Source organism: Lethenteron reissneri, chromosome 21 (assembly GCF_015708825.2).
Source record: "Lethenteron reissneri isolate LAM-NWPU_2019-01 chromosome 21, ASM1570882v1, whole genome shotgun sequence".
In the NCBI taxonomy this organism is placed as follows: domain Eukaryota; kingdom Metazoa; phylum Chordata; class Hyperoartia; order Petromyzontiformes; family Petromyzontidae; genus Lethenteron; species Lethenteron reissneri.
Genome location: NC_083799.1, coordinates 1199725 through 1225608, shown reverse-complemented (window position 1 = coordinate 1225608; position 25884 = coordinate 1199725). Strand labels below are relative to the sequence as shown.

The window sequence follows — 25884 nt, the reverse complement described above, 5'->3', positions numbered from 1 at the left end:
CCTGGACAGCCTCCACCCACCTTTAGCAACCCACGCTGACGAACACGGTGAGGTATGGTCAAACAACCTCTTCCTGAGAGGTGTCAGGAGGCCCTCATCCAGTAGTGGATTGACAGAGCTAAAACGTATTATTTTATGTTATGTGATACAGTGTATGCAATACAGATATTTAAAGTCATGTTTCAGAAGCAATTCACAATTGAGACCTGTAGTAATGTGACATTGCCTCGTGATGCACCTGCTCTGCTGGTTGCGTTATGAATTCAGTCAATTAATTCCACCTCTTACGAGCCTGGGTTGGTGCTCATTTCCAATTTGATATGACAAAGGCCAGTTTCACCATAATACCATGGACTACATATCGGTGTGGACTTAGACTTTCATAACAGATACACATGCACAACACCTGTAATTTGCCTTTGCCTGCTTGTGTGGAGCAGGTATGATCTACAGTCGAGAGGACCAGGAGACCCGGGACCTGGGCTACCAGAAGCACGCCTTCAACTTGCTCATCAGCAACCGCCTGGACCCCCACCGCACTATCCCCGACACACGGCACCCACGGTAAAAGACACAGAGCAGGGAAGCAATGGATAGAATTTACCGACCTTGTTATATCCCTTGCAGCAGCTTGGCGGAGGCCTTTATCCAGCAGTAAACTGATCATGGCTGTATGTAGTTTAAACTTATTTCGCACCGTATTTTATGATGAAAAACATTTCACTAATGCTTGAAGCTTTGTGGCTTATGAAATGCACGTGTCCTTGTTGGATGTTCCTACCTGAATGGACACTGATGCCCCCAGGTGTGCGACCAAGTCGTACCCAGCCCAGCTGCCCACGGCCAGCGTGGTCATCTGCTTTTATAACGAGGCCGTATCGGCACTGATGCGCACGGTGCACAGCGTCACAGAGCGCACGCCTCCTGCCCTGCTGCACGAGGTGCTGCTCGTAGATGACTTCAGCGACCTTGGTGAGCCTCTGCTTTTGTATTTGTATCTCTAGCTTTTTATCCATCACTCACTCTCCTGTCGAATGAAGTCTCCTGCTCAAACAAACAATGGGACGGTAGAGCGGGCAGCTCGCAATCGGAGGGTTAAAATCTTAGTTGGGCATTGACTCAACCCATGAACCCTCTGGGGTCAATGAAATAACTACCACTGTGGGGAAGTCGACAGTGGCTGTTCTATGGATAAACTCGCCCCCCACTGAAGGAATTTGGAATTTCCACCACCAACTCAGCAGGTCTGTAAACAGGAGATGAGCACCACCCTCAATGCTCATTTGAGCAGGAAATCACTTTGATATCTGTCTCTGCTGAGTGTAGGAAATGTCACGTTCTCTCTAGTAAATATTTACTAGCTTTTGTACCCAGCGTTACCCGGGCCAAAAAAATATTTCAAAACTACTCTTGAAATCTAAGTGCGTACTGACTGGTGGTACCTGCTATGATTACAGCAGTGCATACCGACTTTGGTGGTATCTGCTATCACTACAATAGTACATGCTGACTCTATAGCAGTATTTATCGACTCTATAGCATAAAGTACTTACCTGACAGAGTGGCGTGGTGAGGCCTATTCCCGTGCAGAGCCTCCGGCCTCGCCTAGATTGTCCAGCCGGCCGAGGTGGCACCTTGGCAGGCTAGGGCTGGGCTGCTACCCCTGCCCCCCCCAGCTACGATCTCCCCCGGCTGCTCTGCAGTAATATCTACGGCCGATAGTGGTAGCATCTAGCGACTGTATAGTAGTAATAACTGCACGCATCGGGGTGGGGGGGACATCATACAGTGAAGAATGAACGTCAGCGTTTAGTGTATTTTAATAGCATTTTTAACGCGAAAGAAAATGTCCCCCTCACTCCCTCCGAAGGCATGTGACTTGGCATGGGCCGTTCCCCCCATCAAAGGCGTGTGAGTTGGTATGGTCGTGCATGCGTCATAAATAAATAAAGAAATCACACAAATCGCACTAAATCGCTAAACTAATTGAAAGTTGACGGATGTGAAAAAGGAATAGCACTTGCTCACCGCGGGGCTTACGGCGTGGTACCTGGCTATTTTTTTACTTTTATATATACATAGATTGTTTGAAACGTTGATAATATGCACCGCCCTGGCACTCAGTACTCAACTAGTGACACGGTGTCGTGTAATAATGTACGCGTGTGTGGTGCTTCACGGCATGCCTCTGCAGGAGACTTGAGGGAAGGGCTGGAGAAGGAGCTGAAGGAGAAGTTTCCCAATAAAGTTAAGCTGGTTCGGAATGAGAAGCGCGAAGGACTCATTCGTGGACGCATGGTTGGGGCCAACCACGCAACAGGTAACACACAGGACATGGGATAATGATACTTGGTGAGAAACGTGTACACTGTGCGTTTATCCAAATTTTTAATTGATAAACGAGCGAGGTCTTGCAATACGATTAGTACGTACAGTATACGCTTTGTCTGCCGAGCGTCACGTGATCACAACTGAGCCGATGGTTCTTCTCTTTCTCGCTACGGGATTGTGGGTAATCGTCTCCCATGCTCGGTCTCAGTCGGCGTGCCTCACTCGTATAGTCAACATCCGTGCGAGCGTATATTGTTTACTATAGTGTTGAGACCACGAGTGTGTGCGTAAAGCATTTTTTTATTTTGTGTCCAAGTGTAGTGACTGTTCTTTAGTAACTGTACTGCAACAATGGCCCCCTCCTCTCCCTCGTCTCCCTCACACCAGCCACGATTAAAAGTAATGAATACATTTGATTACTTTATTAAATTTAAATAATAAAAATATAAAAAGGTATTTTGTATTAATAATTTTTACATGAATATTTTTGGGTTGTGGAACGAATCATCTGAGTTTCCATTATTTCTTATGGGGAAATTCGCTTTGATATACGAGTGCTTTGGATTATAAGCACGTTTCCGGAACGAATTATGCTCGCAATCCAAGGTTTTACTGGATATGAATTCCTAAAACCACCTTCAAAATTATGCTGTTTTTAGGTTTTCATTTGACCAGTGATACACATTTACAATCAATCAAGTCTTTATTTCTATAGCACTGTTTCGTGCAATGGATGCCATTCAAAGTGCTGTACAGATTAAAAAAACCATTGTTAATAGACTAAATCACAAGAAGAATAAAATCTAATTCCATACAAAACAAAATTGCATTATAATAAATTACTGTCAAAAATAAGCAAGTTTAAAAAGGTGAGTTTTTCGATTTAACTTAAAACTGCTTATTGATTGTGAAGCTCTCAGATCCCCTTTCAAGTTGTTCTACAGGCGAGGACCATACACACTGAAGGCCGCTTCTCTGAGTTTTAGTCCTGGCCCTTGGAATGACTAAAAGGCCAGAACCGGAGGGATCTTGTTGGTTCATATCTACAAAGCATAGAAGACATGTATGCTAGTGCCAAACCATTCAACGATTTAAAAACCAATATAATTTTTTTTATCAATCCTATGATTGACTGGCAGCCAGTGCAAGGACCATAAAAATAGGTGTTACACGTGGCAGCTCTTTCCGGTTTTCATGACCACCCGTACTGCTGCATTCTGAATAAGTTGAGGGTGACACTGAATTTTTCAGAAGACTGGAGAAGAGAGCATATTGCAGTCGTCAAGTCTGCTGGTAATAAAAGCATGAATCAATTTCTCAGTAGTTAACCGAGAGAGAAAAGGCTGCACCTTAGCGATGTTTTCTAAGATGATAAAATTCCGTTTTGGTGATAGATCTGATGTGGGCCTCTAAGTTCAAATCCTGATCAAACAAAACTCCTAAGTTTTTAACCTGCAGTTTGGCGTTTTCTGTCAGCGAGCAAACATTTTTGAGACGTTTATCACGTTGGGCTTTTGCTCCAATTACCAGGACTCCTGTTTTGTCTTTGTTAAGTGCCAGGAAATTCAGTGCCATCCACATTTTAATATCAATGCACTTTATAAAGGTATTGATGGGGCTTACATAATTCGGAGATACCAAAATGTGTAGTTGCGTATCGTCAGCGTAGCAATGAAATTCAATCTCATGTTTCCCGATGATATCGCCTCGTGGTAGCATATCGAGACTGAATAAAACAGGTCCCAGAATGGAGCCTTGTGGAACATCACACGTAATTTCTGTCTTTAAGGATGACAGATCATCTATGGATACAAATTGCTCTCTGCCGGTCAAATAGCTCTTAAACCAATTTGCAACTGTACCAGAGGCCGACCCATCTCTGCAATCTGTCAAAAAGAATATTGTGATCAACCGTGTCAAACGCTGCACTCAGGTCCAAAAGCACAAGGACGGATAATTTTTTGTCAAATTTTGTCATCGGTGTTCAATCTTAAATCATTAACAACCTTATCAAGAACAGTTTTCGTGCACTTGGATGTTGCTGTTCTCCAATTGGCTGAGAATTTGTCACCAGGCCTGCAAGAACGATTGCCAAGCCTACATTGACATCACACACTGCACATCAACTAACATTACCTGACCTTGGAAAGCTAATTACAGTAATGTGTTTACAATAGTACTAAAACCTCTCAAAGGTGTCTGACAAACTGAAAACGATAAAAGTGCAATAGTTTGTTTTGCGTTAGATCGCGTGAATATATAAATGTGTCGTTAAACCCCACCGCCACCACCCGACACAGCCAATTAGTAAGGGTTGTCATGTAAACAGAACAAGCAAATTTGTTACTAGTACAGCACACCGGTGTATTGGAGAGCCAAGCCACAACATTTACAATCTGAGTGAGTGTTTTGCCGTTGGTTACTTCGTGCAAGAAGAGCGCACAAGTGTTGTCATCACATCTACGCCTCCCACATAAGGAATGAAACGGGTGGACTTCGACAAATCTGGCTGTCGCCCGATGAAGCTAATTATAATTACTGGCAAAACGTCACTCAGATTGTAAATGTTGTGGCTTGGCTCTCCAACACACTAGTGTTGTACTAGTGACGAATTGGCATGTTCTGTTTACGTGGCAACTCTTACTAATTGGCTGTCTCAGGTGGTGGTGGGTTTAACGACACATTTATATATTTACGCGGTCTAACCCAAAAAAAACCTGTATTATGGATATTGGTCACGAAAGCCTACGTGTTAAACTGATAAAAGCGTACGCAACTATTTTAATAAAATTACACAAATGAACACAAAACACTTTTAATTAACATGTAATTATTCAATAACACAAAAAATGAAATATTGACTGTTGAATAAACATGAATAAAATCACTACGTTTACTGTATAGTTTAAGATAACACTCGTCACTGATGTTAAGCCATGTCCAGGAATCAAAATTAGGTCACTGCGTTCATAGGGCAGTGCACGAACTATTGCGCCACTGCAGTTTAGAAGTATTAAAATATAACAATTGAAAATTAAACCCAGTAAGTTGCCTTGTGCCTTTTAATTTGTATGTTCATAAACAAAGAGAACATCTATATTGCTGGTGTGAAGCTTGTATCCAAAAGAGCCATGGTGCGTTTGAATGCTTGCATGGATTCACAAAAACGGATCTTCCAACTATTCGCACCGCGTGGATCGGTGCGGATGTCCCGTACTCGACGCTTTATTCCCTAGCGGTGGTTGTGGCCGTGTGCAGGTGACGTGCTCGTGTTCTTGGACAGCCACTGCGAAGTGAACGTGGCCTGGCTCGAGCCACTTCTGGCACGTGTGGCCGAGAACCCCACCACCGTTGTGTGCCCCATCATCGACATCGTGAACCCCGACACCTTCCTGTACTCCGCCTCGCCGCTCGTGCGCGGCGGCTTCAATTGGGGGCTGCACTTCCGCTGGGACCCAGTGCCCTCCAGCCTCCTGTCTGGCCCCGATGGGGAGATGGCACCCATCAAGTGAGACCCCGGGGGGTGCACCACACTGGGCACGCAGCCATTCACTGCCCCCCCCCACTTCCCTGCAGTTTGATGGATTCCAAAACCTCACTCATAATTTAATTCAATAATCAATGATTATTATTTGAGGTTTACATTCCCATTAGTATTGTTTCGTTTGCACATTTTTTTTTATTAATACATTTTTCACAACTTGAATCTCTTCCAGTGCCCAGGACCTGGTGAGAAATCCTCAAATAATTACATTCTTTAGCTCGAGGCTCAGTGGCTCCTCCTTTTATGTGACCCTCACTTGACAGCCCGGCGCTAAAGATGTCTGGGGCCTGGCTCTCGGGTGATTGCTTGGTTCTGCGCCAAGGCCCAACAATCTGCAACAGTCGAAGCAATGCTTCTACTCACACTCCATGCTTCTCCTGCCTCCCACTCCAAGCATCTCTCTTCCTCCTCCCTCACAGCTTAAATAGACACTCCAAGCCTAAAACGTGTCATTTAGACTCTGTCTTATCGACAGACATGTTCTTCACCTGAGGACGGCTGCTTGCGTTGTGGCCGAAACGTCGTGAGAATTATTTTATTATGTTTTATTTTTATTATTTAATTACTTCCCTTCTACGTGACTTGACCGAAAGAACCAAGAAGAAGACATCTCCCTCCTCTCACTCCGAACATCCCACTCATCTCCCACTCTCTTTCTTTCCTGTTCCAAGTGGCTTGAAGCTCACTCACAATACATTATAGTGGCTGTATCATTACTGAGCACCGGTCACATGAACTGAGAGGTGGACGATGTGTCAAGTGAGAGACTGAAGATTTGTGACGCAAGGGAAGTAAAGACCGACACTGTTGGATGTGTGGCGTAAGATATGGCATGGGGATGTATTGAGAGAAGCAGACAACATGAGAGGTATACAGTGAGAGATACTTTAACAGATATATAAAATAAGAGGCAGTTAGACAGCAACATAAGTAGATTATTAGAGTTGCTTTATATGACAGGAAATACCGATCCCTGATTAATTGTTGGATTGATTTTTCCACTTCCCTCAGGAACTTTAGAGCAAGGTTTCACCATATCACCACAGATGAATATCATTCTCACCTCCCTCGGTGTGTTTCTATTTTAGTTTGGTTTAAGCTGCCAAGTGTACAGATTCTAATATTGTCACAAATGAACATAACGCATCTGCCCACAGATCTCCCACAATGGCCGGGGGGTTGTTTGCCATGGACCGCAAGTACTTCAACAAGCTGGGCCAGTACGACGGTGGGATGGACATCTGGGGTGGGGAGAATCTGGAGATATCTTTTAGGGTGCGACCAAATCGCAACCTACCACCGAACACACAACACACACACGGATTGCACTATCACTTGACGACAACTCGTAAGTGAAAGCTTCTGTTAAAATGAGTGCAATGCTGTTTCCATTTGTGTTGGTAGCACACAGCTAATATAAGGAAGCTCAAAAACCCTAAGGCAAAGGTGAGGTTTTGCTCAGAACAATGGGTTAATTATTTAAATCGAAATTGAACATATACTCATTATTGATCCCCAAAAGGGTTGATGTGTTGAACATTGCCTTTGCTTTGAATGCACAAGCTTCCGATTACGAACCACGCTCACGGCCACAGCACCACACAGTCTATTGTCCGAATAAGATTTCACTTAATAACCTCAAGAGTTTCCTTTGTGTCACAGGGCAAGTACGTAGTAAGGAAGCAGTAGGAAAGTGCTGAGTTAGTGCCGTTTCACACGGCACTCTCCCCCACACAGATCTGGATGTGCGGGGGGACCCTGGAGATCATCCCATGCTCAAGGATTGGACACATCTTCCGCAAGCGACGTCCTTACGGCTCGCCTGCCGGTGCAGACACCATGTCGCGCAACTCTCTGCGCTTGGCGCACGTGTGGCTCGACGAGTACAAGGCAAGCGCCACCTCTCCCAGTGGTGGCACCAGCGCCGTCACACAGCACATACCGGAGCTCTGCTAGCACTTACTCTGCTCGTTTTAATTAACCATGAGCAATACACTACACTTAACACACCTACTCCGCATAGGCCATAATTAGCATTACGATGATAAAGAGTTATATACCCAGGACAGCCACACTGAGGCCAAAGACTTTTTGAGGAGGGTCCTGCATTGTTTGGTCAACACCAATCGCATTGTATTTTTTTTTACTCGGTCGGAAACCCATACAGAACAGGGCGAGAACGTACAAAATCCATCACACAAAGGTGCCCTAGTCAGGGAATCGAACAAGTGTTGCCACTGATTAAAATACACTAATTGGCCTGTGGCTGCATCTGTGGCATAAAATGTTCTCACTGTTGCACGGGAGTATTTGCTTTCATTTCCTTAAATCAACAGAAAACACTCATTGTTGAAGCATTCCTCTATAGCAGCATTGATTTCGTTTAAGTCGCTGTTATTTTAAGAGATTGGCAGGTTTGCATTTTTTTGGGGCTTCCTGTTTTAATCGGAGATCACTTGGCTTTCTTCTTCAGGCCCCACCCTTTCCTCAGGACCCCTCCCCTTCCTGCATATGCACCACCCCCTTCACAATTATGCCCCTTCCTATTTATTCCCTGCCCTTTCCTCTTTAGGCTAGGCCCTTTCCTGTTTATTCCAGTCCCTTCCTCTGTCACTTCCTGTTTAGGCCCTCTCACTTCCTATGTAGTCTCTTGTTGAGGCCGCACTCTTGTCTGTTAGGGGGCATCCATTTAGTACTTATGCAAAAATGTCAACTTGACCCCTCCCCCACTTCCTGAACGCACGTGTACTTTTTAAACCCCTCCCCCCACCTGCCTACGTACGCTTGACGCCCCCGAATCCTATAGAACGGCCGATATTTAATCCATGCAGATTAAATATCGGCCTAGCTTTACACACAGCTTTGTACAGTTACTTGACCGGTTATTCAAAAACACGTCTATTATGATCTTAAAACACAATTACAACTCGGTGAACCAGTCTCTATATGAAGTGCGTCGACTGAACATCTGCTGCAACAGTAGACCGATGGACAGAGCAGTGTTAGTGCTCAAGTCCGGGGGCAGCAGCACGAACAGAGCACCGCGGCAGCTAAAATCTTGAGCCAGTGGCAGTCTGCAGTGAGGCCAGATTGCAGGATGTGGTAATCCATGGGGCAGGTCGCCAGACTGTCAGATTCACTGCTGAGCTGTGTGACAGCTGCAGTCAGCGGCACGGTGGCATGCAAGTGACACCTCTCCCACAGTCCCTACTTCTCCCAGCAGTACGTGTTTGACAGCTGAAGAAACTGAACTGTGGCTCATTTGAAGGCCAATGTAGACAAATTATTATCGAGGCTTCACCCCCCCCCCCCCCCCCGTTTCCTATGCGTATGTACATTGTCAGTAGATCCCCCCATATGCAAGCGTACGCATTTGGGTTAACCCCCCCTCCATGCATACGTACTAAATGGATGGCCCCTGAGGTCCTTGCCCAACTCCTCTGTAGGCCCCACCCCTTCATGTTTTTTTGACCCCACCTCTTCCTATTTAGACCACACACATTCCTCTTTACCACCTGTTTCTTGCAGCTTTCCCTGGTTTTAGGTTCTACAACTTCCTGCTTAAGCCCCTCCACCATCCTCTAGGTCCAACATTTTCCTGCTTACACCCCACCCCCTTTCTCTGTTAAGGCCCTGCATATGGGGTTGGGCTGATTTTGGTTGTGGTTGGGGGTTGTGGAAGGGGTGGTTAGAGGTGGAAATCACTCTGAGAGCAATATAAGGTTAGATTATTCAAGATTTAGGTTAACAGCGGTGGGGAGATTATAATATGTAGCTGATAACAGCGGACTGGCTTCGTGAGGATAGGCGAATGACTGAGTATGAAGTCAAGAGTTAATGGGTTGCTCATGTGAAAACTGAACCCTGCCGGTCTGATGTGCACCAATATGGAGGATGCAGTGTATGCAATGTATCCAGTGCGAGACTTGATTGTGAGGTAATTCTTGTAGGGTATGTGTAGTACAACCTTGTTCATTAGGATAGGATAATCTACAATGGTATGTACAGTAGTGATTTGCCGTTATTTTAAAAAAACCCTGGCCAAACCCGAGAAAACATGGTGAGGTACTGCCAACTTTCTAAGGTGCTCATGCAATGCACACTGACCATGACGAGCTGCCTGGTCTACCAGAGCATATGGAACCCATCCTGAGCTCCTCAGCCTGGCCACCCTCAACCTGTCCCTCCAAACCATAGCCCATCTAATCCTGCCCAATGTAATGACACCCCACTCGTCCCGACCTCGGCAAACCCGATGCCATTCCAATCCAAGCCCTCCCCATCCAATAGGACTCTTACCCCATAACCCCAATCACCTCCCCAGACGACATCACATCCATCACACCCCGCTCCAAACCTCCCCAACCCCCTCACCCCACCCTGCCTCATTCCTTTTGGTCTCACCTCACCCAAATGGGGTAAGGCGTGTTAGCACAAAGCCAATAAGCGGTGTGACTTGGAAGGCATTCCTCTCAAACCCGAAGCAGGCGATACTTGGGACTTGTGAATACTTCCTTTCATGTGTCATCTGTGTGTACACCAGCACATCTGCTGGGCTACAGGAACAAAGCCCCCTGAAATGCCCCGTGTGTGTATACACGTGTCCCGTGTGTGTCTGCTTGCGCCTCACAGGAGCAGTACTTGGCTCTGCGGCCGGAGCTGCGAGAGCGCGAGTACGGTGACGTGAGCGAGAGGAAGGCTCTGCGAGAGCGGCTCGGCTGCAGGCCCTTCCGCTGGTACCTGCAAAACGTGTACCCTGAAATCGAGGTGGGCCGGCCTCAGCTACCCCAGGCCGTCCTCAGCAAGATGCACAAGCGGCCCAAGCCTGTGCAACGTGGACGGGTACAGCTCGCCCCTGCCCCTCACCTGATGGACTCATTGGTGCAGTGATAAGTGTCACATGACGAGGGGAAGCAAAACGGGCAGCTGCAATAAGTGTGTGGGACAAAACAGCAAGAACACATTTAGCCTGCAGAACCTGGGTCCAACTTTTAATTACATTTTATAGTCTTTGTTGGCACAAGCTGAAAATGATCTGTGACTGTTATATTGATGGTTATAATGAACTAATTTCAGCTCATACTTTCAAAGTTTGGAGGCTTTTTCAATTCACAAGCAATATTGGGAGCAGTGGGAGCAGTGTGACATTGCATGGGTTCTGCAGTGAGTCTTGCGCCTTTAACATTTATATTTGGTGACGAACATTAATTTCAGAAGCCTTTTTATTATGAGGATGATGCATCGGTTCAAATACATTTCCACTGTGGGAAGCAGTAAAGCTGTGCAAATATCAGCTTTGCTTTTTAATAAAAACTACACACGTGTGAAGAATTCAAAGAAATAAAGTGAAGTGTCTTTCAAAATCAGTTGTGCACTTCTGTATCCTGAGCAAGTGATGAAAATTACATATGTTCTTGAACATGAGAATGTGGAATTTCCATAGTTGGTTTATCTGTATTACAAGTTTGCATAAAGTGGTACTCAATTATTTTAGTCGAGAGAGATTGGCTGAATTGACTTCCAACCAAGAATTGAACTCGCAACTTTCTGATAGAGGCCAGATACCAAAGAAATGATTGACAATGATTCTACTTTAGGGAATCCTCAGCAAGTCTCAAGTTTTTCATCAGGGTCTTGCATTCACAAGTTTGGCCAAATCTTTGCGGAGTATTCCAATCAGTTGAAATACGAAAATTTACCAGAAAAAGGTGATTTAAGTAAAACATGTTATGCTTTCCCAGATCTATGACTGTGGCAGTGAAAATTGGGAGCATTACACTTGCCTTCTCTGTGTACTCGCATTGCCTCCGCACTGTCACCAGTGGTGAGAGGCTGACTGAAAATATATTGGAATCCGATGGCTAATTGCTTTAGGTTTTAGATGTACCAATGTAATGCTGTCTTTTTGTATATTCAAAGTTACATAATTGAGTCCTTAATATAGCATTTGATCATGTATTTCAATGTGGAGGTGACAGCTCTGCAGTGAGACAGACAAGATGGAACAAACCAGAGAGCACTATCACAAGTAGTACAATCACAACAAGACAATACACAAGACCGGCATCACAGATCAGAAAGTGCAAACAAGACTAATCCAGGGAAGCAATACATTTTTATGGAATTGCGACCGAGAATTACAACAATTTATTGGCTCACAGGTGGTATATATTGTTACATACCTACCGCGTACCGTGCAAAATCACGAATGCCTGTGGTGTCGTTATGTAGCCTGTGTTCTTGTTGTGCCCCGTGTGTCTTTTGCTCTCTCTCGTGAAGCTGCGCCACCTGCAGACGGGGAAGTGCCTCGTGGCGCACAACGACCCGAGCGAGAAGGGCGGCCTCGTTGTTGTCCGCCCGTGCGACAGTGGCGACATCGAGCAGGTGTGAGCACCCTCCTCACTCAGCAGCCTCGACGCTGGTAGCCTCCTCACTCAGCAGCTTCTGTAGCCCAGCATACTCCTCACCTAGCAGCCTCTGGGGGTGGTAAGCTGCTCATCCAGCAGCCTCGAGCCCAATGCAGAGCACAAATCAGCCTACAATCTTCTTTTTTGTCCTTTGTGGTGGCCACCAGCTAAAGAGGCTGTTACCTACGACCCAAACCATTTGGAATGTGACCGATTGTCAGTTAGGGCTTGATTTTATGAGATCAGGGTTGAGCCTGGATAGTGTTTGGATGGGTTACACCATGCTACACATTTTAGATATAGTTAAACGGGGCTATGTAGTAGAGAGCAGAGGCCACTGCAGAAAAATCCATCGATGTACTTGTAAGTGCCTGTACTGTCACCAACTCGCATGGACGAGTGTGTTAAAGTATGGTCAAAATAAGCCCAACGACCTGCATGTTGTTTTGGTGCCCTCATCCAGCAGTGGATTGACAAACTGTATATCTACACGTAGATTAAGGAAACTGACTGGCAAAGCATTGAACGCAGTTGCTACTGGACCAATCTGCTGAGAGTTGATGCCAGCAATGAAGCAGTGCTGCTTGGTGTTTTTCATTGTGTTGGATGCATGATGAGTATGTGCTGCGTGTGGGTGTTTCCCAAAGTATTTGTATGCGCGCATGTGTTGGGTTCGGACTTTTATCAGGGTGTGTGTGTTTTAGTTGCAGGTTTATAATAGACTGCAGAGGAGCGATGCTCACAACAATCAGCAGAGTGCCGGGTGGCTAAAATATGGCAAGTTGGCACAGTAGGGGGTACAGCTAGTGCATCTACCAGTCATCTCAGTCAGCCAACCCATGGCACCTGGGTCTGTCCCGAGATCTGTCAGCGTACCTTTGACACTTCACCTGGCCTCAGTGCCGTGGTGACATCACCGTCACGTAGTGGTGAATGGCGGCGGGTATTGGTGTCAAGTGTGTACGTAGTTCGTGGTGTGTGCTCGTAGCAGGGTGTGTATTTAGTGTAATGTGTTTGCTGGATGCAAGTGGCTGGATTCGTCTTGTTGGGGTTAGTTCCCAGCTGGGTGCTTCTGTTCACAGGTGTGGGTGTATAACGAGGGCCAGGAGCTACAGCTGGCCAGTCTCCTGTGCCTGGATATGCCGGAGATGGAGCCACGTGCCTCCCCTCGTCTCATGAAGTGTCACGGCTCTGGTGGCTCCCAGCAGTGGACCATGGGGGTATGGTGCCACCAAATACAAACACGTACTGTATATACAACAAAGTTCCCCCCATAGGCTGTTGGGGCAAGTGCTCTTAGTGAGCAACTATGAAGGCTAATATGGCACATGAGGGGGTTGTGTGGCTCAAACACATCCGATTGCTATTGTGTCCCCCGTGGTGATAGTTACACACTGCAGGAGGTACTCATTTAAGGTTGAGGGGAGGCCCAGGACGAGTGAATGTATTTGTCACCAATGTTGGCCATGAGCAGGAATGGAACTCAGGTACCCAGGTTTGCAGCAGTGTGCAAACCACTGCACTACTGTGCTCCACATATACACACAAAACAAATATTCCCAAACAACCTTGTGAATATATGGGTCATGTCTTAAGAGCAAGCACTTATGTGGCTGACCACCCTTATATTCCTATTGCTGACATGTACCGACACTGATACAAAGATAAAGATCACCCATATAGCCTTAACAGACTGTTGGGGCAAGTGCTGTTAGCGAGCCCCTATGAAAGCCAGAACGGCACACGAGGGGGTGGGTGGCCAACACCACGCCCGGCCGCCTTTCTCTCCGTCGTAGCGATATTTACGCATCGTACCTGGTACTCATTTGGGTTTGAGTCGACCTAGGGTGGCCCGGACCGGTTCAGATAATCGCCACTGGTGTAAGCAGTGAGCGAGAATTTAATTCGGGCCACCGGATTCGTAGCGCAGCGTGCACCACATATACATATACGTACACACTTCACTGCACTCTTTTCCACATTGCTGCTGCGTGCATTGGCTTCTGGCAATCGTGCCCCTGCAAGTAAGCAAGAATTATAATGCCAGACTTCATCATAAGCCATCAAGTTGGATATGACGAATTACATGAATGAATGCCAGTGCACTCACTGCGGCGCTGTCGGAAGAAAAAGTCGTTTGGAATGAGAGATTTAAAGGCAAAGCCCAAGTCCATGCAAAATGGTCTCGTGTCATTTTTTTAGTGATGGGCTGTAAATTTTATTGATGGGCTGAAATTTCCCGAAACCTGTACTTTTGTCTGGTTAGTTTTTGTTTAAATGCACCTCAATGTGCAAAAAAGTTTGAAAGCGAGAACTATGTGGATTGCCAACACTGAGTAGTTTCGCAACCCTTAGCTTTGTCCTTGAGCAAAAAATATACATATTTCATACTCAAGTTATTGAAAACGAGGCATCTATAGGGAAGTGTTATTGAAAACAATATATATGTTATGGCTCAATGTCCTTGAATGAGCTTGTACCATCGGGATTGCCCAAGTGCTTTCAGAGTTAATGCATATTGAACTGTCCAGCATCAAATTACACATTCCTGCGGAGGGAGCTGGTAGGAACGTTGGGTTGCTCGGTCAATGGCCAGGGTCAACGGCGGCGTGGTGTATTCCGCAAATATGCCCGACTGTGAGGGCGGGCACAAGCCGGCGTGAGTAGGTTAAACGTTGAGTTTTATGGCACCACAGGGTGACCAGCCCCTCCCCACCCAGACCCACCCCTCCCACTCCCCACCCAGCCCCTCCCCACCCTCCCCTCCTCACCCAGCCCCTCCCTCCCCACCCTGCCCCCCCCTGCACGACGGACACAATAATCCCCTGTGGGCTGGTGTAACCAGGAGGTTCCTACCAGTATTTCATTGATTCAAAACTTAAATGTCACAACATCTAAAAGTGCAAAACGAAAACAAACATTAAGGGCAAATAGGGAAAAGTTCGGTAAAATAAGCCATAATGAACTAAATTCACCTTCAATAATGATCATTTAATAAGGAAAGCTTTTTCTGTCTCAACACTTTTTTAAATCACCATTGGAACCTCATTTGCCAGTAAAAAATATAATTGTTTTTTACCCTTCTATCTGGCGTCATCTGGTCCAACACCATGTGAGACTAGGCTCTAAGGAAAGCTGTCTCGGGTGTGGACCAATCAACTTCAAGGACAGTGCATACATTATCAGAGTTGTGTTTGTTGTTTGCATTACGACTGCAGGTATTGTGGTCTATGCAAACATGACTCCTTGTAAAAAAAGGTGTCAGTTTTGTTGCCAGATAGAAGGGTAAAAAAACAATTATCACTTTTTAAATCGTTTAGCCTTTTGCTAGATGTTTACTTGGAGGTACAAAAAAGTTCTAACAGCCATTGCCATAACAGTCTAAGCTAAACAGAGGATCTGGATATAGAAATCTGGGGTTAAAAGGTGTTGGTAAACACCATGGGACAAAGGAGTGGAGTGGCTGCATTTTGTAAATGTGTACAAACAGAATAGCATGTCATGCCTGCTTGTAATAAAGAATTCAAATAATTGTATCTCTACCAAAATGAGCAATGGGGTACTACCAAGCCAAGTGTAAATTACACATCCAGAACTGGGCCAGTATATCCATAGGATGACGACTGTTGACTGCGTAATAAATGTGAGTGGAAATTTGGGGGAAATCAACTCAAACTGATCGAAATTTCGACTTGCAACCTCATGAGAATAGGTTTTCCCATTTTTTCTGGCAACAAACAGGTGTTAAGATATTCAACCACCAAACTGAAACCTTTTACAAGGAATCATGTCTACATTAAGCACAATACTTGTGGTCAGAATGCAAAAAAAAAACACTGATAATATATGCATTGTCTTTGAAACGGATTGGTCCACATCAGAGACAGCTTTCTTTTGAGCCTAGTTGTCAAATCGGTGTTAAGACCAGAGGACGCCAAAAGGCGTACAGCACAAAGACAAGCACTATCAGAGTAATGAGAGCTCTGGGTGAGCAGCTGCATCATGGACCAATGCATTGACCACAAGTATTGTGATTAATGCAGACATGATTCCTTGTGTAGCGGCATTGTTGAGCGCTGTGTGCAATCGCCGCTACTCGTAGCCTGCAGTAACGGCCCCGTGTCAACAGGGGACGGAAGAGAGGCTGAGCCCGATAGTTTAGATGAAGTCGGGCCGTTGGGCCGAGGTAACCCCCAGGGAGCATCGTGACCGGAGGTGCAGACCCCAGACCCCCAAGAGGGGGCTTGGGGGATGACATCACACTCCAGGTCCCTCTGGAAGGTTCCAGAAGGGAGGAGTGGCTAGGGGGTGTAGTGAGCCGGGAATGGGTATAAAAGCCGGGACCCGGCAGTTGTCGTCCACTTCAAGACTGAAGATCACCCTGAAGACCTAGGAGCTGGAGCCGGAGCCGAGGACCTTGGCTGGGTCAGGTCAGAGTAGCCACCTTAGGACCCGCTAGCCAGAGGACCCTTATCTAAGATACCCTCCCGATGTGTAGGTCACGCTAGCCCGGGAGGACGTACCTCCTTAGTGTATCGGGTGGAAGGGGCCGTTACCCCTTCGTGTCAGGGCTGTACGGGTTATCGTGTAATAAACATGTTGCCTCCAGTGAGAAGTCCCCCTCAGGTTTGTACCTACTACACTTGTGAAAGGTTTCAGTTTGGTGTTTTAACATCTTAACACCTGTTTTGTTGCCAGAAAAAAGGGGAGAACCTATTGTCATATTTTGGTACTGGCAAAGGAAGTCCCATGTTGCAACCTCATGATTGAGTCAAATGTTCATAACCTCAGTGTATCTGATCGGAGTACCTTCTGCGCTGTCTTTCTCCAGAAGTTCAATCGGCTTTACCAGGTGTCACTGGGCCAATGCCTGCAGGTGAAGAGCATGATGGACGTGAAGGGGCGTGTGGTCATGGAGATCTGCAATGGCTCAGAGCAGCAGCAGTGGCAGGTGGTGGAGGAGTGAGCATGGCCTGGAGATCGACCGTGTCGCCGCACTTGGCACCCAGTGCCGATGGACAGAGGTACGAGGTTCTTGCCGCCACAAGCGAACAAGCAGAAGCCAAAGGTGTTGTTGGGAGGAGCAAATTCACTGTGAAACGTAAACTACAACGAGCTGATGTCTTGGTGGTGCCAGGATGCTGTAAATAAGGCACACGTCCTCGGTCAGCTGCATCGAACTTTGGACTTCAGCAGGGCCAAGTGCAAGCAAAGGAGAATGAGCACAAATGGCTTTCAGATTGGTGCCAGGCACCCTGCAGCACGGTGGACCTCAATCTGAAGACGAGGGCTGCTTGTGGGCTCCATGACGCAATACTTTTAATACCTGTGATGCTGTACACATTTCCTCATAACAATGCAAGGAAAGACACATACATAACACTGAGGTAGGGTTGTTTAGTAAACGTTTACAACTTGAATATTTCATCACCAGCTGTTTAAGCTGCCAAATGGAATGGCTGTAGTTAATTTCCCTAAATGTGTTAAGTGATTTTAAACAGTAGCCTTTTTACAAAATTACTTAATGCCAAAAAGGTGCTTAATTTAAAACACCGTAAGTATTTAATTTTTTTATTTCCGTGCATTTTGAAATGTAAATTTCATAAAAATGCCTTTACCAGTGTTTTTAATGAAAGTGTTGCAATGTACCTTGTGTGCGAATCTCATGTCGCGGCAGTAGTTCTTGTAGGTGAATCAGCGTAACTGTGCTCTGCAAAATGCTTAATAAACGATTTGTAAATGGCGTCGATTTCCTCATCTTTTTCCAGATGTAATCTCATGTGCAGTGGGTAGGACCTTCCATCCACTGTCAGGTAATGCCACACACATTTTAAAGTTAAACCCATGTTATCTGGCAAAGAGTAAACAAATATGTAAATAAAATGGCTCTGTATAACAAGATTTCCCCAAATATATATGGACTAGTAATTTTAATCCCAAAATTGAGCTGATTCGGCAGGAATGTGTCATTTTGATTTCACGTTGGTAGAAGAGCAAAGGGAAATCTCATGGAAAGCCGAGCCGTACGAGTCAACCACGTGTGTGCTGCTATTTATAGTTTACAATACAAGTTGTTGCAAAACGCATATTAAGCTTTGAAAAGGCTCCGCTAATTTGTATGTATCTGCATACAAATATGGCTGGAATGCGATGGGGGGTGTCTCTTTTATTATTACGATGCTTGTTTATCCAGGAAAGCCTCATCAGTTCTCAGGACTTTTTCAGGAGGGTGCTTTCAATTTCACAGTAGAGGGTATTGTTATTTGTAGTCGAAATTAATTTACAGGTACTATTTTAGCATGGGGGTGTGTGGCCAACACCAGTTATTGATTTGTTTTAGCTATGGGAGAAAACCAGAGAACCTGGAAGAAATATATGCAGAACAGGGGGAGAATATACAAATTCCAAACACAAAGGATGGCCGAGTCAGGAGTCTAACCCAGGGACTTCCTGCGATTGAAGGCATAAGTGTTACCAATGCGCCATCCTGCCTGGATTATAAAAACAAGCTATAAACAATTGTCCACTCCACTCTCCTTTCTCTCAATGTCTTGTGTCTACTATGTAAGGCCATCGTGATAGAATTTCAGACTTTTAAAAGTACACTTTCAAACACTTTAGAAGAGCCTTTTGGATTCTGGAGCAACCTTTCAATGGGCTTTAAGACCCTCAAAAATTGTGCATTGGTGTAACAACAAGGACTGAGGCAATGCAAGTAATTTTCTATTATGCCATTTCAATCTATAAATCAAAGGGCTTTGCTAAAAGATTAGTAATGCAAGGTTATTTAATAATCACTGCTTTATTTCTTTCACACAGTCAAGAACCTCTTCAGTAGAGTTTTAGACATGATTCCATACATACATGGCAACAACCAGCGATACCCACTGGACGAGTGATATATCACCATTTTGTACAGGAAAACCCCAGGGTTAAACATTTTAATACAGACAACTATGTACACATTGAATTCCATTGTCCAGTACAAAATAAAACATGCCATATACATTCAATTTCTGTGAAAAAGGCATGTAATTACTGTATACAGTCCACTGCTAGCACTTAAACAGTTATACACACAATTTTTCAATTCTGCTTAACAGCAAACAGCAAAATATGTTACGCAAAACAATTTCCAAATTATCCATCGAAAGCAAATAAAAAGACAAACACATAACTACAGCAAGACGGAAAAACAATCCAGTATAACCTAAAGGAATATGCACACGCACACCCTTGCACAATAGTGGTGTTAGCATTCCAATGAGCCTAAAACTAAGGTCAGAAAAATGTCATGGCAAGCTTCTCAGACACTACCTACAACATACACATGGAAAAATAGTTTATTAAAACCTGTTACAGAGCCACCTCTAGTAAATTCACAGTAACAGCCACAAACCGACCCACCCCAGCGCACCTGTTCCCACTAGTACTCTTAGCTGAGCCAGGTAAGCACGTTTGGTCGATTCGATCCCACGCCCATTTCCTGCTTTACACACATGATATTTACAGTACTTTGTACATGATAAACTCTATAATGATTTTTCTCTTTTTTACGTTTTGTCAGAAACAGCACCCCACTGTCACTTGTATTAACTCTCAACGCGAATCCCTGCCTGTGAATATAAATAAGTTTGCTATAACGTCTTTCATTACAAAACTGAAGCCAAGTGGAAACTGATGAGCAAGAAGCTAGGTCGATTTAGTGCAAGTAGTCCCTTAGTACATTCTTCAGTCTGTGAGATTTCTTTGCTCTTAAAATCCCTTTTGACTTGCCCAATTTTTTTTTTACACCTTAAAGGTGGAGAACATTTGGTAAGCAGGCTGCTCTTATTATTTTCAATATAAAATCTCTGCTTAGGGACTTTCCGCTGCACATCGAAAAGCTAATAAATTTCAACTAGACTTCCTCAATATTTGGGAGAATTCTATAAAGGTCTGCAGATGGTTCTGCATCTTGGGGCAAAAAAAAACAACGACAGAAAAAAACGTGTCCGGCTTAAAAGGGTCCGTCATTAGCGAGACGCTGACCATCCCGGCAACCTGGGTCTGCTGCCGCCACATCAATTCATCCACTTACGGCAGTTGATGGCCCCGCAGTGACATGGGATTTTGTTCTGGTCATCCTCGAAGTCAAACAGGTAGTCGTAGGTCAGCTGTGGGCAACAAGAGACATGAAGGCCACTGTTTAGCATTGTCGGCCGACTTAGAAAGCCCAGAGTTTGGACATGGGCACTACCGCCCAACTGAGTACTGGGCAGCACTTTTCTATTGTTAGCCCTGAGCTTGTGGTGAGAATTCCAATTATTATAGCAACAGCAGTTTTACCAAGGGACAACTACCCTTGATCTCCCACAAAGTCATACCTATTAATTAAGAATGAGCAGGTGATGAAACCAGGGTTGGAATCTGTAACCTAAGTGTAAAATAGCAATCAGATATTTATATATTTTTTCAATCCTGTGAGTCTCAATACTTTTTTGAGGTGGGCTATCCATTGGATATTTAGCCAGTGCCTTTAAAAAGCAGTTACTTACATCTGAGAGGAAACGCAAAGAATAAACACAATAGAGGAAAAACACTCAACATGTTCACAAACCGGTTTTTGACCCCACTTGGTGTATTTCCACCTTCTGATCACTTTACAGTTCATGGGAAGTTAGGGCGTCTCAGATTTACACAGCTCAGACACCGTTTTGTCTAAACAAACAACCTACAGATACGCATCACCACATTCAGCACTATTCAGATATATACTGTGGGATATGCAATAATCAAACAGCAAGGTACAGCAGAATTCCTCTGTGCAATGATGTGGAAGGAGAAAGTTTGCTTATTAGGAGAGACCCATTTCAGTAAATATTGGATGCATTTCGATTTAAAGCTTTCGTGACTGCAGGGATTCATCTTCTTGGTTCTTTCGGTAAAGTCACATAGAAGGGAAGTAATAAAATAATAAAAATAAAACATAATAAAATAAAATAATTCTCACGACGTTTCGGCTACAACGCAAGCAGCCGTCTTCAGGTTTGGTAGTGTCTCATTCTTCACCTGAAGACGGCTGCTTGCGTTGTAGCCGAAACGTCGTGAGAATTATTTTATTTTATTATGTTTTATTTTTATTATTTTATTACTTCCCTTCTACGTGACTTTACCGAAAGAACCAAGAAGATTGGATGCATGTTTAGTGAAAAAACCTTTTATCCTGCATGCAAAACAAGCATGAATGAATTTGCATAACACTCCAATGTAGGACCATTTTGAAAATAAGTTGAGGGATTCCAGGATAATGAGGACATTTATTCATAAAATGTGGTTCTCTCACCTCTTCTCCTTTCTGAATGCGCCGGCAGGAAGAGATGATGATCTTGTTCTCCCGGTCAAATGTCACCAATTCGGCCACACAGTTGGGAGCACATGAATGGTTTATGTATCTGTGGAACACAAGATGACAGCAACAATTATTATTATATAATTGGGTTTTAAATGGACACTGCTTACTAGGATTATAATTATCCACAACCTAACCACCAAATCTGGCCAGATAGGACTGTGGTCCAAGCACTCGACGTCCAACTGGAAGGTTGTGAGTTAAAATTCAGATTGAGTTGACTCGGCCCGATGAGATTTCCTGCAGTTAATTTAGTGTAATGGTTCTTTGGAGGGTGGTCTCCGCCATATAGCTGCCAATGGAGACGGGCAGTGGCCATTGCTTCTTTGAGCAAGAAGACACTTTTCAATTTGACTTCAAGCAGCAACACAAATACTTGTGAAACTACTCAGAGTGTTTTTTAACTGCGCAAGTTACTCACACATGAGTAATTTGTAGTTTTTATTTCCTGATTTTCCACAGCAGCACATACGTTGAATAAGTGTTATAATTTACTGTGCCCCAGTTTGACACACCGCTGAGTTGTGGATGGCTCTTTCCCATTACATCAGACTGCTCAGCAGCATTTGTTTTAATTGGCCACATCCTGCTGACGAGACACAACGAGGTTATTTTTATCCAGCCAAATCTTTGCACGATTTAAATATGTGCGACTGGAAAATACCGATTCAAAATTCACATTTTATGGCCTAATTCAATGTTCTTTAATTTTTAAATATTACGTTTCCACACGTGAAGAGATCACACGAGTGCTGATAATGAGAAGTGCCAATAGCTTTCAATACGATTAGCACAACACGTGCAAAATACACACACAGTGCCAAATTTGGCAAAATGGAATTGGTCTGGTTTCTGGTGAAAAAGCACCACTTTTAGTGACCATTTCATCTTCTTAACCATCACTGAATGGTGTTCCTTTATACTTGATAGAACATTTCAGTGTATTCCAATTATCTAAAATAAGTTTAAAAAAATGTCGGTCTTCAGAGCTAAGGGAGGCAGGATATGACTTGTTGTAGCCAATAGTGACAAGGTTAGGTGGGACCCTCAAATCACAACATCAGTTATCAATGGTACCAGCTCAGTGCCCTGCATTAGCCTTTTGAGCCTAGCTGCTATGTTTTCATGTACATTCACATTGCCTAGATATCGAGTATGCCCCTTACCTGGCAGGCCCTCCTGTTATCGTAGCGTCGATCACATGCTCACTGTCCAACCGGAACATGTAAACACCACGGTTCTAGTAGTGCACAACACCACCCAGAGACAGGGGGTTATTCAAACGACACATTCACAATGACAACAACGACACTTCACAGAAAGCCATTATTTTTCTGTGCAATTATGAGCAGGCAGCATTAAAAACAATATTTCTGCTGTAAGTATGTGTCGCAAAACAATTCAGAGGTACCAAGTAATTTACAAGTTGACCCTTTTCACGTGTAGGTCATTATTGTGCTTTGAATATTCCAGAATTGCAAGAGTGTCCAATAATGTAACTGATCACTGGGTGTTGCTATCCCCATTGTAGTCTAAATCCATTGTATATACAAAATAACGGATCTCTTTGTAATGACCCATGAGGGATTACAAGCCAAGCAAACCTCCAACTAGAATTTAATTCTCTAAAAGTTATGAATGTGAGACGGATGCTCTGTCACTGCCACTCAATGGATCAAAAATGTGTATGTCACCCCGAAAAAAGTACTAATAATTGTACGCAGATAATTACAAGAATGAAACCTGTAGAGTATGTAATGCTTCCACAGTCAGCTCTCAACTGGTGACATGGGATGAAAGATGCTGGGCAAGAGAACAGACGGCCAAGAGGGCAGGTACCGTGGACTCGTATAGCTTCTCGTGCCGGTTGGCGACCTCGTTGCGAATTATCTCCCCGATGTACTCGATCACCATCGTGTGCTTCTCTATGTCTCTCGATGCGTAGAGTCCCAGGCCCTGTGCACACAGAGGTCACGTGCATCCATCACAAGCCCCTCTTCCAACCCCACTAAAACACTGCACACTGGTCTCCTGACCATCCGGAGTTAAAAGGCACAATAAAAGTCTGAAGTATCAATGTGAATAAAATCTGGTGTTGTATGAAAAACACAATATGTAGCACAGATCCACGGCCAAATTCCCATAGCTTGTAGACCACCAGTGGTCTGCAGAGTACAGGTTGGGAACCATGAACCTGTTTTGGAATATAACCTTACTGCCTTAATCATTAGCCTTCTATGTTGTATGACTATGTAAAGGAATAGTCACATCTTTTAAAAAATGGTTGTATACTGCCACCAATGCAGTTCTTTTTTTATTTAATTCGTATTTAAATAATATTATAGGTGCCATGATACCCATTACATTTATGGGCAGCAAATCATGTCAGGGAACAGTCAACTAAGAAACCACACTACCACTACTTCAGTAATCACTTCAATAGAACTTTCAACCAATATTCGTGGGTGTTTGATGGCGTTAAAAGGCAAAATATGCTGTCCTCTGAAATGGAATAACATAAACTTAAGTAATTTCCAAGTTTACCCAGATATGAACCAGAATCCCAGCAGTGCCAACTCTGTGCTTAGACACAACCGCGTTAAGCCGTGTGTGCCTGCTGGCCTTTGTTGCCGTCACGCCTGCGAGTCGAAGCGTGCGCACACCTGGATACGGGAGCGAGCCAGGTACACGTTGATCTTCCACTCGGTCTTCATGCGGCGGTACTGCGACGATTTGGAGTAGACAAACTGCTTGCTGTAGGGGGCAGAGAGCTCGCCTGACATCGTACTCTGGAACGACTTGGAGTTGCTGCTGCTATTCAGGGTGTGAGGCCTAGCATGGGAGCAACAAGACATGATCAACCACAAGGACTCTGTCAGATCTTTCTTATACTACAACTATGGCCAGCCTTCATGTGGCCCACTCTGTTATGTGAGAAATCACGACGGATGCTATCAACCCGGCGACCAAACATCGATCATCAATCTCTCGGTCTCCAGAGCAACAACAGAAGACTCGCGCCAACACTCTTGAATGCCGCCAACCGGGTCACTACTGTAAAGGGGAGGGGGTTAGAAAGGGGGTGCGGTAGTGGGGGCAGAGTGGAGAGGAGGGGTAGAAGGACGGTCCCCAAGGTAGAGAGGAGGGTAGACAGGTGGGGATGTTGCTCCGCACCTCTTGAAGTGGGAGCGCAGACGAGGCTCGGTGCGCGCGCAGCCCGAGGGATTCACAGCCAGGGGCAGCTCCATGAGCGGGTGGCGCCCATAGCGGAACATGTAGTTCTGGCAGCACTCGACGCCGGGCAGCTGCACGCGCACGTGGGTTCGGCACACCGCACCCTCGCGTGAGCGCCCATCAACACCACGCACCCAAAGGCCAGATTCCGGCACTGCGTATGTATACAAGGCCTGCTCCCGAGTTTGCCTGACACTTGCATGTCTTATATATTTCACTTGTCAAGAAGTTGATAATGTGCTGAACAAGAAAGGTTTGTCTTCAGTTTGTCCCTACCTCTGTCATTATGTAGCATAGTAAATCCATCGGAATATTTTTCAGGGCCGAATTGTATTTTATATGCAGGAAAATGTGAAATAATAGCAAGATGAAATGGAAAAGTGTGAATATTGTGAAGTCTGCTTTTCTCTCTCTCACTGCCTTTCCTGCTGTTTTTCTCTATGGTATATCAATCATGCTCAATGCTTCTCTTGTGCTGCGTGTCACTCCCTCTATCGCGTTGCACGCACGTCTCTCTCAATATATTTCACTGACATTCTAAAGCTCCATTCCACTGTTGTGTTGTCGGTTAAACCCAAATTGTAATGTTTTACTTCTGCAGTGTTTGTTTGTATTTATGCCAATGCTTCATATCCCCGACCATCACTGGCAGTGTTTTGAATGCTTGTTTCCCATGGCAGTGGCTCAGAGCGATTGCAGCCATGATCTTCAGCGTTTATCACACATTTGCATCTGGTTTCTTTGATTCATTTTCACGTCAAGAGCAGAGCATAGGTGTCCTCATGCACTCCTTGTAATTCAAAATACAAAACAAAACAAGTATGCCATAGGAAGCAAACTCTTCAACCAAACCAACTGCAGTTCAATCACTAAAAGGAAGACCGTTTTTCAGCACACCAATTTCCTCACCCTACATTAGCAGACCAACATAAAAAAAAATTCTAAATGATAAGTCATTATATACATAATTCCCACAA

The 25884-nt window shown here is 44.7% G+C and overlaps 2 protein-coding genes across 3 annotated transcripts in view; one reads left to right on the top strand and one right to left on the bottom strand.

The window, feature by feature from the left end:
- GALNT11 (polypeptide N-acetylgalactosaminyltransferase 11) overlaps positions 1–18025 on the top strand; it is a 35094-nt gene extending 17069 nt beyond the window's left edge. For both annotated transcript variants that reach the window (XM_061555336.1, XM_061555337.1), the window contains exons 2-11: positions 441–564; positions 806–972; positions 2195–2320; positions 5590–5839; positions 7033–7150; positions 7613–7765; positions 10508–10717; positions 12155–12259; positions 13365–13502; positions 17114–18025. In XM_061555336.1, coding sequence (XP_061411320.1) covers positions 441–564; positions 806–972; positions 2195–2320; positions 5590–5839; positions 7033–7150; positions 7613–7765; positions 10508–10717; positions 12155–12259; positions 13365–13502; positions 17114–17248 — 1526 coding nt within the window. In that variant the 3' untranslated portion in view covers positions 17249–18025. The remainder of the gene's footprint in view (positions 1–440; positions 565–805; positions 973–2194; positions 2321–5589; positions 5840–7032; positions 7151–7612; positions 7766–10507; positions 10718–12154; positions 12260–13364; positions 13503–17113) is intronic.
- Positions 18026–19051: 1026 nt separating this feature from the next.
- The window catches only part of LOC133345001 (histone-lysine N-methyltransferase 2C-like), a 173263-nt gene continuing 166430 nt past the window's right edge, over positions 19052–25884 (bottom strand). Inside the window, 6 exon segments of the mRNA XM_061555338.1 lie at positions 19052–20438; positions 21608–21716; positions 22840–22913; positions 23513–23629; positions 24337–24505; positions 24848–24978. Coding sequence (XP_061411322.1) covers positions 20346–20438; positions 21608–21716; positions 22840–22913; positions 23513–23629; positions 24337–24505; positions 24848–24978 — 693 coding nt within the window. The 3' untranslated portion in view covers positions 19052–20345.